Source organism: Nematolebias whitei, chromosome 8 (assembly GCF_014905685.2).
Source record: "Nematolebias whitei isolate Nwh7 chromosome 8, NemWhi1, whole genome shotgun sequence".
Taxonomy (NCBI): Eukaryota; Metazoa; Chordata; class Actinopteri; order Cyprinodontiformes; family Rivulidae; genus Nematolebias; species Nematolebias whitei.
Genome location: NC_056505.1, coordinates 27958010 through 27971139, shown reverse-complemented (window position 1 = coordinate 27971139; position 13130 = coordinate 27958010). Strand labels below are relative to the sequence as shown.

Sequence of the window (13130 nt, the reverse complement as noted above, 5' to 3'; positions counted from 1 at the left end):
AACAAGTTAATCAAGTGTTTGACATGTTTTGACAGATACTGAGGCGGACACAGGAAAAATAGTATTGTGCATCTTTGTCTTTTGTCAACAGGCAATAAATATAGATATTAAATGATAATTAAGTATTGCTAGATGAGTTGCTGTGTAAAAATCTAATAATGAATTACAAATTAGACAGATACATCTCTTTGTTTATACCTTTTAACCTTATTTTGGTTCAACAAAGTCTAGGAAATGATTCATATATATTATATTTCATTTATCTCATATTAATCAAAAGGACATTGCCTATTGTTGCCTGTCTGACTCTTTGACTGTTCTTGAAGTTCCAATGATTTTATTGTCATTTTTACAGCCTGGCTGTTCAGATTGAAAGCTTTAAGCATCTCAGTATTCCTCGTTCTCTCCTGGTGGATTTTGTCTCGGAGCAGTGCTTCAATCTGCCAACGGAGAAAAAATGTCTTCACAAAAACAGGTTTGGATTGCAGCTTTGCCTCATCCGCTGTTTTATCGTGGCTTGCTTGTACAACAGATTATGAATTGCTTTAACTCACTGATATTTTTGTTTCCTTTCTAGATGTTCTCAAGGCTTCACTAAAGCCTCTGCCCTACATCAAGCACTTCGGAAGCCAAAGAGAAAATACACTGAGATGGGAGTTTTTAGTGACAGAAAGAAAAGGATTCCTGTTCGCCTTTATAAGCACTGCCTGAAGCTAAAGAGGAAAGATGATATAATGGTGCAGCCTAAATGACTGAAGACTGAACTTTTTTGCAGCAATATTGTTAAAAACTTCACATTTCATAAATACATTTGTATTTTTTCTCATTTAATGATTCAAAATGGCTATAGGATTGCTAATTGTTATAATACTTTATTTTATTGTAAAAACACAAGTTACAAAGTCTTGTAAGTTTACTGGAAATCATGTCATGTGAAAATAAATAATAGCTATTTTACTGTTTTTAGCAATTTAAAAATAAATCTTATTTAAATAATGCAAAAAAGTCACATTGACAAATTTTTTGAAAGTAACTTTTATTAGCAAAGTAGAAAAATGTTTTGGTCTAATAAAGAAAAATAAAACCAGTTCTTCCATGTGTCTGAAATAAGAAAAAAATACAACCTGTCAGCAATCACTACCTAAATTGAAATTTCTAAAACAACTTTAACATATAATTGCTTTTTTCTAACCTTACATTGGTCTGTTACACCTGATAGGGTTCTCTAGTGTTTCCCAACCATGGTCCTTGAGGAACACCAACCTGCATGTTTTAGTTATTTCCCTGTTTTGACTCACCTGATTTGACTAAATGGGTGATTAACAGGCTTCTGCAGAGCTGAAGGAAGTAATTAAATCACTGAATCAGGTGTGTTGGAGCAGGGAAACAACTAAAACAGGCAGGATAGTGTTCCTCAAGGACCAGTGCTCTAATTTAGTGCAGATTGATTTGGTAAACAGTTATTTTAATAAATTCTGTGCAATGTTAATAACAATATTACTAAGGAATGTAATGAGAAATATTACACTGAGACAGGGAAAAGGACTACATATGTAAATTCAAAGTTTTGCATATAACTTATAACATAAGCTGTAGGCAAAAACATACAATGGGCTTCATAAAAACGTCAAAATGCAAAATTACAACTAATAAAGAACCAACGTTTAAATCTACAATGTGAAGGAGGAAGAAGGTTATGAAGTCATCACTAAACTCCCATGGCAATCTGTCAGACAATAAAGTGGACGAAAATACACAAGAAAAAGCTGAAAGCCCTAACCATAACTGTCCCACCTCTGTGCCTAACAACTGAAGCAGTAGTATTTTTGGTCAGTTCTGCACCTCTTTTCATTTTTCCATTCTTTAAAATTTTCATCAGCCTGTGCTGACTCTGTGGCATTTTATCACCCTGAAGTGTTTTCACAGTAATCCTTATTTTGATTCCCTTCCTTTTGATTGAATGAAAGTTATTTTGTTTAACATTCAAATGAGGGACTCTAAACTCGCTTAATGTAAATTTATCTTTCAGAGTATAGCAGCTGAGGCCGGGGGTTGTAAAAACTGCAGGAAGGTTGCACACTTTTTGTTCTTTATTTAGTTAAACAGTAATATAAACTCTTTAAATAACAATAGTTTGGGTAAGATTAAAGTAAGTTTTTCCAGTCGTTATGATGAGCTCGTGATATTTTGACAGCTATGCTTCTGGGCGCGCGGTGCATGCTGGGAGCAGTCAGTCGGCCTTGGAAACATGGCCTCGCGCTGACAACTGCTACCTTCTCCAGGCACTGACACAGCGGCCGGCCCGGCACCGGAGGCGCATGCGATGGGATTTTAACCGTAAAATGAATTCACCGGAGGCGTGATTTCGTCCCGAGCGGACTGCCGTTTCAACAGCGCGACGCAATAACGGATTTAGCGCGAGTGTCACGCCCACTGACTCAGTTCGGTAACGTTTTGCTGTACGGTAAGTTAGCTCAGTTTAGCTAACCGAGGCAGCGGGAAGAGAAACTGCCGCTGCTGCTCGTCCACTGCCCGGCTGTTGTCTGTGAGTGCCCCCGCTCTGCCCTGCCAGACCCCCTCCTTAGATAAGACCGCGGCAGTTATGTAGTAGGTCGTTAGCAGGCGGGTTTGGGGCGTTTCTGTCATTCTGTCACTGAATTTTTAATGTTCGACCCCTTTGGCATCGCTGTTGGAGGGGAGAGCGATGGGCTCCGGGGCTGTGGATTCGTCCCAGTGGCTCTCGGTGAAGGAGGAGACGATATTTCTCCACGACGGACTCATTCGGGTCACGGATCTGGCCGAGCTGCCCAGTGAGATTGGCGTGTCAGAACAGGGGGACACCGAACAGGAGGTGGGTGAAACTGAGTGCCATTCTCACACACTAAAGCTGCACAAAGATTTATAAATACGGAGACACACATCTGCAATGTGTCTTCTAGTTCATTATGATGTAGAAGGGTTTCTTTTCCCGCCCCTTGCTATACAAGCTTAGTGATAACTGCAGCGCCGACGTTTGCAAGTTTTTTTTTTTGCTATTGATTTACGGTCAAAGTCCACTGCAGCCAACCTACTTCCTGTCGCTACTTTCAAAATAAAACCCCATTAGAACGCTGCAGTCAAAGCAAATGGTAATGTACTATTATTAATGAATCACAACTTTCAAAGAAGTTCAAATTTATATAGATTTTGATGTTTCTTTAAAATGAGTCTCGAGTGTAATAGACATGAAATTAATATTTGGTCTGTAAAACAATAATGATACAAAAAAAATATAGTAAAATAACTAGTATTTGTGATCAGCTGGCAGTTTGGCACCCTTTGTTGTTTAACACCCAGTGTAGCGCACTTATCATTCGCAAAGTAGTTGTTTCTACATAAACGCTTAGCTGAACAAATTGCTCATTATTTCCCAGGTCAGATGTTCATATTTAAATTTGATGTGAATTTTACATTATTTTGACCTAAAACTAGTATGCAAGATAGACTTAAGAAATGTTTAACCTTTTAAATGGTTTATGCACTTTTATTTCGAAGGAAACCGGACGTCATCGTCACGTCCGGCTTTAGTTCGACAACATCAAAGCTGATCGAAAAACGTCGAGCTACAAAACGATGTATAATTCCAAACGTCATATGTTGATTCACTGTCTTTTCAGAAAGTTTGACCTGGGGACGTCTGCCAGTTTGTAGAGGACACATTTCCGTCTCATGTCTCTGGCTTATGTCTATTGTGTGGTCAGTTTAGAAGAAGAGCTGATGTCACCTGATGAGCCCATAGTCCCTGAGGACAAAAACCTACAAAAAGTATAAGCTGCAAAGCAACAATTACTCACCCAGTTCTTGTTGACTTCTCTCAGAATATCCCCTTCAAGCCAATAATCTTGTGTAATCAACCCAACACTAGAAGTTCTGGATTTTAAACTAAATATTACTATATTTAAGGTGGCATTTTGTTCATCACTTTTACTCATAACATTAATATCAAACACTCTAATCTTACTTTATATATTGATTGGATTTTGCTGTACGTTCACCTATTCAACTTCAGTCTGTTTTATTACCACAACATACCATTTGGTTTTGCTGTCAGACATTTGTTGTATTATTCAAATGACCAATTTGTCTTTAGCGTCTCAGTTTCGGTACAACTGTATTTTCAGTTCTTAATGTTTGTACTAGTTTTAGAACCGTGACAGCAGAAGTTTTGTTTTGTTCAGCCAGAAGTCTTTCAACTGTGAAAAACACGTTGCACTGATTTATTTATATTATTAATATTATTAGTATTAATTATTTTTTGCAACATTCGAGGGCTATTTGTGCATTTACACCAACCTAAATATTGCAGGCAACATTCGCTTGCAAATATATTTGCATCCTCATCACTGTGGCCTGCAGCATTTTATGACTCCAAAGTATGGACGTTTTGTTGCTTTAAATTATTCAGCTCCCATACAACGTGATACATTCCATAAATTTGTTGCTTTAAGTATGTATTAGGTATTGTTATAAGGAGAGGAGATTTTTGTTCGGTCTTAACAAAAATGGGACCATGTATGCAGATACCGGTAGTTTAAGGTGTGTAAAGGGACTGTACTTATATAACGTTTTTCCATCTAATCAAGATAGTCAAAGCATTTTACAGCGCAACCTGTGCCCTCATTTACAACACTACTATTTCTGTGCAAAGAATAATCAGTGCTTTCACATTCATACACTGATGGGACACACATCTGAGGCAATGAGGGGTTCAGTGTCTTGCCCAGGGACACTTCAGCATGTGACTGCTGCTGGAATCAAACCCCCAACTTTCGCATTGGAGGACGACTGCTCTAACCACTCAGCCACCCATACACTTGTAGTGATTTTTTTTTTCTTAATTTGGAAACGGTACAGGTTTTTAGTACCAAAAAATGTTTACTATTTGTTTTAAAAAGTATAAATTTATATTTTTAGATGATAGATTCCAGACTCAAATTTAAACATGAACTATGAAAATAGGACAAAAAATAAACTTGGTTTGTCTTTGGGCATATTAGGATTTCACATGGTTCTTGCTATTTGTGTCCAAGCTTTAAGACTGATTGGGTCATGTAGATCTGGTTTAGTGGTTGTGATGTTGACTTTCCCTTTTAATCCACTGGTCTCCAAATTTTTCAGACATATGTGGAGAAAGCCTAACGTCCAGATAAAGGGTGTTACTGTAACACGAGTAGGGTTTCTAAAATCAAATCAATACAAATTGTGCCAGCTAAATGGTATAATGGATTTTTTTTTTCCAGTTTATGATTTGGGGGCTGCAGAATGTAATCGATATCTGAGATGTTGCCTAAGTGCACACGAGGCGCATTGTTTCACTTGTGATATACTACACCTAATGATCTTTGCTGTTTCTGACCATCAGTCCAAAGGACTGTATAGATGAGAGTCCACTCCACCAAAATTAGTTTAGTTAGACCAGATCTAGATGATCTTTTGCTTAATTAAGAAATACATATTACACATTACATATACACGTGTATACATATACATACAATATATTACATGTAACATATTACAAGTATTTGTGTTACTACTTTAGTTGCTTATGAGCCTAAAAAACAACCACTTGACTGTTAAAAAATACTGAAGTAAAACTTTGAAGTCAGGTAAAGTAGAACAGAGAGATGGGCTGAATTATAAAACTCGAAAGCTACTTTGAAAACTGAAAGTTTACACCTGCTTCTCTAAATTAAACTTTTTGTTTTTATTTGAAATATTTCTGTTTAATATAATGAATAATGGATCTTAGTTCCAAACACTGTACTCTTTTTTTTTTTTTTTTCAGAATTACAGCAATTACTGTTCTAAATTTGTCAGCTGTTGATATATATATATATATATATATATATACACTTTAATATCTTCCTCATCCTTCTTTTTTCTTTTCTAGATTCTTACTTTTGAGACGAAGAACCCTGTAGAGCTTGCTGAGCGCCTGCGTGCTGTCTGTGGGAATCAAAGCAACGCGTACGCTCGTCTGCTGGAGTATCGCCTCAATGCTCTGCGTGGCCTGTGGGCAGCACAGCGGCAGCTGGCCCTCGAGGAGCAGCAGGAGCGAGAGGGAACAGGAGGGGCTGACGAGGAGACCTTAGCCTTACTCAAAAGACAAGGTCTGCTGCAGCAACCCGAGCAGGCTCCCTTCACGTCTCGTGTCGCCCTGCTGCTGGTCTTCCCCCTTTTGCAGTCTCAGACTCGCAGTGACCCAGCACTGTGCGGTGTAACTGCAGAAGTACTTCTAGCCTGCCTCCGGGACTGCCAGCCGCTGAGCCTGAGCAAAGAGCCCGCTGACTGCCTCAATGGTCTGGAGGGCTTACTGTGCTCCTGGCTGGAAGACGGAGCTCAGGAGTCGGGCCAGCCTCAGGGCCAGGCTTGTTCACAGATTCTGCACACGCACAGGCAGCGGGAAAATGCTGCTGCTGCTCTGGTGGCACTTGCATGTGCCAGGTGAGTCCATACTTTCTGTCTTTGTCATTTTTACTCTATTTGTACCCTTAACTATTATAACCTGTCTGATGGCTGATACACAGAATAATGTTATCTTACTACAGTAACTGTATTACCACTAAGTAATTGACACTTTTTATTTTTTAGCCTCGATTGATGGTAAATGTTCTTGACTTGTCACAAGCCAACTTCCTTTTTTTGTTCAGCCTCAGTTTGTTATTTACAGCCAAGAGCTTTTTGTTGTGTGGAACCGTCCAGCTATTGTGCCTTTTTTCCTGCAGTTGGCAATCAATGGGCGATCGCCTTTACTCCCACATGACCTCTGGGGCCAGTCTGTGGGTCATTGTATGTGAGGGCTAACCAAATGGACTAGATTTAAAATAGTCTCCAGTAGAAAAGTGTAAACAAGAACACCTGCAGATTCACGTGCGCCAGCTGTGGCTCAGCTAAGCAGTGAATCAAACATGCATTTGCATCTGAGAATGCTGAATTACACAAAGTTCCTCTTTTGCAAAATATTGTTGCCATTTAAATAATTAGATAAACATGATAATTTAGGTTTGTTCAGACATTGATCAGTTCACTGCACAAAGCTGCTCGTCCCTGCTATAAAAGAATATCTGTTGTTTTCGTCAAGAATATTTTTACTCACTCATTTTCATCAATAGGTATTTCTTATCTCCAATATTCAAGCAGATTTAATTTCTTTTCAATCCCAGAAATAATCAGCAATCTTCTTTCACTTGTGTTTCATGCTGAAGCCTCCTGATTAAAGTGCCAAACTATTTTTTTAGGGGCTCCTTGAAGACGTTTATCCACACAGTTCACCTGCTGCAAAAACAAACAGATCTGGGCCAGCTTCCTGTGTCAGATGTACTTTACAGGTGAGGGAAACAGAATGGTATCACTAAACAAGAGACTTTAACAACATCTAAACCCGTTGTGTCTCTCTTGTGCCAGACTTTTGCTCCTTGAAGGAGGCCCAGGCTCTCCTTCCTGCCTCTTGGGCGGCAAACACAGTGTGTCCTGGGGTTTTGAGGACATGTTGCCCACACCTGATAACTCTGCAGGAGGTGCAGAAAGTAAAGGTAAAAACTACTCTGAAACTAAATTGCCTGTTTGACCGGACACTTCATCGTTTCTTCTTTTGATCACAATTCTTAAAATTTAATAAGAATGAAAATGGTGCCCCTCTTTTAGCATCTTAACTCTCTCACGTGGTTCTCTAAACACTTCTTTTAAACTATAACAATGCTTATGATTGTAATTTGTTTTTCATATTTTTCTTTAAAGACACAGACCTAGGACGTTGTCTAGCCACAGATGGATTATATCTGTATTCCACAAATTCCTCTGGGAGAGGACTCAGCAAGCTTGGCTCTGGTTTACATGGGACACTGAGGTAATTTGACACTCATTCCAATGTGTGTTTCATCCTCTGCATCAGTCAGTAAATGACAAGAACAAAAACAAGACGGAGCAATGAAACACTAAAAACATCTTTTCACTTGTCTGTCCAGAAGCAATTATTAGATCCATTATTTCCCATAAAAAAAAGAAACTCTTCACACTTCTTTTCTTTGTTTTGATCAGCTTTAAAGAAACTATAAAGGAATTCATCTGAATTATAACGTCATACCCTGGTTGCAAATTACTTGTAGATCGAAAGCAACTTTCTTCAGTATAGTCAAAAGCTCTTGGAGAAGCTGAAACTTGTGTAACTTAATTTAGCAGATTCTGTTCCAGAAACACTTTTGCTTTGTCGTTTTTGTCTGAGAAATAACCTTGAATGCAAGCTATTTTGTTGAGAGAAAGGATGCAAATGTGATGAGACAACAACCTTTCTCTGTACACTCACATCTGGATAAAGCTGCAGCAAACTGCTCTGCTGAGGTCTTGCAGCAGGGCTGACCATTAACTGATGCCAATCATTTCACTTGTACTTTACCAAGTGTAGCTGTTTAAAGCATGGTTTGCCTCTCAGCTAGCTTGGTGACACTTTTTCCCAAGGATATACTGTCAGTAACTTGTCACCATCAGCTCTTGTTATAGTAAACATGATGGTTGGCAATTAATTGAGTTATTGCACATAAAAGAAGACGGACTCTATTTGTACATTATAATGTCAAAAAGTTCTACTTTATTACGTGAAAAATGTTACTGGTAGTTATCGTTTAACTACAGTGTAATAGTTACTGGAAGACCGTTGCTAGATGAAGGAAAACAACCATTGAAATTATGTGAAGATGTTGGATTAAGGGCTATACGTGTAGCTAACTGACAAAAACGGAAACTGGAAGCTGGTGTCACACTTAGACAAAGCCTAAAGCTTCAGCTGATAACGGTAGAAAGAAACTATGAAGAAACTTAAAAAAAAAAAAAAGACCAAAATGCCCATCTAATTTGAAAGACCGAGCGAAAGCACACTGTGTGTGATAAAACAGGAAACGACAGCATGTTTATGTGAGAATGAACTCGCATATATAACCTTATCTTTGAAGGACAGACCGTTTTAAAAATATCTAATGGTTTACAGTGAAACAAGCATTTATTTCTCTGTTTCTGTTTTGACGTTTGTTGCCTTTTTAAAACTGCAGAGCCGCGAAAATTACTTTCTGTTTAGGCAAATGTCACCTTGCATCACAAAAATTGAATTCTGAAGCTCTTCATTTCAGAATGTTTTTTTAAAACAAGAAATTAAAATTAACGTTACCAACGTGTTTAGTAGCAGCTGCGCTTCTTACAATTTGTTTAATGTTTTGTTGACTGGTGGTAATATGATGCTTAGTTGAATCTAATTTTGATTGCACATAAATATGCTGTGCACAATCCCTTATAGGTTTTCCAACAAACTCGAGTAAATGTGATTCGCATCACACAAAAGTAAAGTCTGTACTTTGTATTTGTTTAGGGGTTTTGTGTACTGTAGAAATGAGGAGCTGGAGCCTGGCTGGGTAGTTTTCTGCAGCGGTCGCCTCCTCCATCGTCCTTCTTCCTTTGATGCCAAGCCTCATCAGCTGTGCCAGGTTGTTGACCCCTTCACTCTCCAGGTACGGTTTGCTTACAATCCACTGTTGCGAAATTGGTCATTAAATCATTCTGTGAATTTATTTGAAGTTTGTATGCAGCTGTCAACACTAGCTGTGAATAGGGATGTTCCGATCCACTTTTTTTTGTGTGTGTCATTTTCAATCCAATACCGATACATGTTTGGTATCGGCCAATACCGATCCGATATCGATCTGATACAGAAAATCAGTGCTGAATTAACAAAAATGGCTAAATCATGTCATCTGGACCAGTTTCTGAAACAGGTTCAGATGACATGATTTAGACATTTTTGTTGTCTACCTGGATGATTGAGCTTACAAATTCAGTGCTGAATTAATTTAAAACATTTGTTTTGTTAAACACAGACATGAATGTACTGAATTTCAAATTTATTGAAAACTCTGCACCATAACAGCACACTTAAGTACACCAAGAGCTTCACCAGCTTGGTCATACATGTAAAAACAACACAACTTTATTTTGTTCAGTCAGTACACTAGCACAGGATGTCACTCAGAGCACAAAGCATAGAGTTAGAGTGAATAGATCTGCCCAGTCGTGGATTAGTCACATTGTCACCGATACCCGATCCAGATGTTTTTCTATATCGGTACTGATACCGACATTGGTATCGGATCGGTGCATCTCTAGCTGTGAACTCCCTCTGAAGACTCATAATTATTTTTACACATAATAGCAGTGTAGCATAGGTATGAATAAGGTACAGTGTGCACAGAGAGTGAAGTGTGTATATTATGGTAGAGTCAATTTATCTGTAGAATTTATTAAAAATAACAGCTTTAAGTTGAACCAACTCTAAGATTCATTGCTTAATGTTTAGTTGTGCCAGATCGTGCCCATGCCAGCTCATCACTTCCCTGTGGGCAGCAGCATGACCACGCTGCACCTCTGCTCAGATGGAACTTACCTGTACTGGATCTGGTCCCCAGCAAGTCTCAATGAGAAGACACAAAAAGGCCACTCTGTCTTCATGGATGTCTTTCACCTGTCGGTGAGTGTTTTCTTTACCTCGCAGTATAATCTCAACTTTATGTATTTTGTTTGTTCTTCTGCTTATTGATGCTTTCTTTCTGCTCTCCGTGGCACAGACACAAACAGGGTTGTGTGTTGCCGACATCTTACAAGAACGGGTTATTCTCACTCGCAAAGATGGCGAATCTTCCAAGTGCTTGAATGAACTTCTCTTGAGTCGAATGTCACGCTTCCGGGCCTCCCATTCTGCCACACTGGCTGCTCTCACAGGCTCTGCAGTCACCAACACTGTAAAAGAGGAACAGTCTGGTAATGGTAGAAGACTTCTTATGGTTCAAAAATAATGCACAATGTAATGTTCAAACGGTATTAAAGTATTGTTGTTGTTTTTTGTGACTCCTTTGTATTGTTTTTCTTCTCCACAGCTGTCAACACTAGCTGTGGACTCCCTCTAAAGACCTTAAGAAAGACCCCAATGTATGTGTGTGGGACCTATCTTGTAATGTTGGTCTCACCTCCTGGTGTATCTGGGAGCTCTGCCACACGATCCTTATTTGGAGGCACCAGCAGCCTGTCCTCTCTTAAAAGTAAGGTCTGACACAGACGGCTCAGGAGGTTTTATTATGCCATGATGTTTACGTTTGTTTTGAGCTTTTAAAATTTTATCCAAGCATTGTACATGATGTTTTCTAGCTACTTTTATTTGCTTAAATAAGTCTATTATATAATTCCATAAGTAAGCATTAATAATTATTTCAGCTGTTGTAGCTCAATTATTTTTAAAAGTTTAATGAATAGTAACTTTTTTAATATTACTTTTGTTCAGTTTTAGCTTCCAGCCTGGTCTTTAACTTGGCTGATGGCCAGTTCAGCAGCCGTGCAGACCTCATTGATGCTCCTGGCAGTTCTCTAGGCAGAGGAGCCCAAGTGGCAGGGCTAGGTGAGCTCAAACTTGTCTCCTATAGTACTTTAATTTACTGAGTCATTGAATTTAAAGCCCATAAGTAACCTTTTCTGTTTTTTTTTTTTTTTTTTTTTTAACTTCAAAGGAGCATGCTATGATGCGCTGAACAACCTGATCTGGACCTGCTCCAGTGATTACATAGATCAGTGGTGCAATCCTGGGAACCAAGCCTTTCATCATGTGTGCCATAGGCTCGGTGTTAGCCATGTCATCAAAGTACCCAAAGGTACTGATACCACAGGTCTTCCCTTTTTTTAATATTGCCAGACATGAGACAACCTGAAAACTCTGTTCTTCCTCAGAGGAAACCGTGGCCACTGGCGAAGTGATCAACCAGCTACTTCATCATGTAGGTGCTATGTGTATCCACCAGCTCAACCTGCTTGCAGTTAGCAGCAACAGCCTGCCACTGGAGGCACTACTGGGAAAACAACATCCCATCGAGGCCTGTCACTTCAGCAGCATCTGTGACATTATGGAAAAGGCCATGGTCACTGGAGATACCTGCATTATTCGCTGCATATTGGTGGTGTTCCAGGTCTGTTTCAGATTCGCCTAGGATAAGTTATGTAGAAAATGAGTCTATCCTTTTCAAAATTATTTTTTAAAATCCTTTTGTTTGGCTGTCTCATGCAGGTGGTGTTCAGGTTTTTCAGTCCCCAGTCGGAACAGGACAGAGAGAGTGTTCGACGTTCAGGGTTACTCCTCTGGCAGCTGCTCATGGCTCCCATGGATCAGATAGGAACAGAGATTCAAAGAGAGGTGTGCCTGGCCATCAGGTACATCAGAAATTCATCTTACAGTATATATTTAAAATAATTTAGATTGAGTAGCTATAATTGTTTTTATTCACCTCTTCATGTTGTCTGTTTCTGCAGCTCAGGCCTGAACACACTGTATCTGGGGGAGGCAGAACTCGACAAACTACTGAAACTCGTTCTTACTGAAGGTGATGTTTAAGAATTTTTTTATTTTTCATAAACTTGCACATCCTTTATTTAGTTGCTGATTTATCTTATGTAGTTTGTTTTGTGTAAAATACTCAGGTGAAAGAAACAGTGGCCTGTCTCAACTTCGAGATGTCATCCTTACCAACCTTGCAGAACAACTGCAGAAGAATAGATTTGGGAGTGAAGAAGATGACCACTACAGGTACTTGCCTTTATGTAACTTGTGGCTCATCCGACTCTTCCACTTGGACAGGTCCACTTCACTTCAAACTGTGGTAGTGGTGATATATGTACGGTAGCAATCCTAACTGACTAACATCAGGAAAAAAGAGCACTAGAAGCTTCATCAAAGTTCATGCTCAATAATCCAGGTAAAGAAATCCAACGATGTTCAGTCAGGGCATGAGAAGATGGAGAATTGCCAAGGACTGAGAGGAAATATAGAAGTTGTGGAGTGTCAAAGCGTCAGCTGTCCCAGTAGTCAGTGGAGCACTCGGTGCTGTGAGCCCCAAACTGGAGAGTGATTCCAACAGATCCCAGGAACATCCTCATAGATCTCGTCCAGAAGAGCACAGCCCTAGGAACCGCTGAGATATTGCACAGATCCCCCAAACTGATGTTAAGGGTGTCCCCCTCATGATGTCCGCTGCACAATAAATTCTTACAAGTTGCAAGTTTGGTTTTCCAGT

At 39.3% G+C, this 13130-nt stretch overlaps 1 protein-coding gene across 1 annotated transcript in view; it reads left to right on the top strand.

Annotated features, from left to right (window-relative positions):
* The first annotated feature begins 2583 nt into the window (after positions 1-2583).
* Positions 2584-13130, top strand: part of LOC119414021 (probable E3 ubiquitin-protein ligase HECTD4) — a 36394-nt gene continuing 25847 nt past the window's right edge. Inside the window, exons 1-15 of the mRNA XM_037681131.1 lie at positions 2584-2851; positions 5930-6483; positions 7278-7367; positions 7444-7571; positions 7777-7885; positions 9395-9533; positions 10376-10546; positions 10644-10836; positions 10953-11114; positions 11354-11467; positions 11577-11717; positions 11794-12029; positions 12128-12270; positions 12370-12440; positions 12538-12643. Of these exons, the coding sequence (XP_037537059.1) occupies positions 2705-2851; positions 5930-6483; positions 7278-7367; positions 7444-7571; positions 7777-7885; positions 9395-9533; positions 10376-10546; positions 10644-10836; positions 10953-11114; positions 11354-11467; positions 11577-11717; positions 11794-12029; positions 12128-12270; positions 12370-12440; positions 12538-12643 (2504 nt within the window). The 5' untranslated portion in view covers positions 2584-2704. The remainder of the gene's footprint in view (positions 2852-5929; positions 6484-7277; positions 7368-7443; positions 7572-7776; positions 7886-9394; positions 9534-10375; positions 10547-10643; positions 10837-10952; positions 11115-11353; positions 11468-11576; positions 11718-11793; positions 12030-12127; positions 12271-12369; positions 12441-12537; positions 12644-13130) is intronic.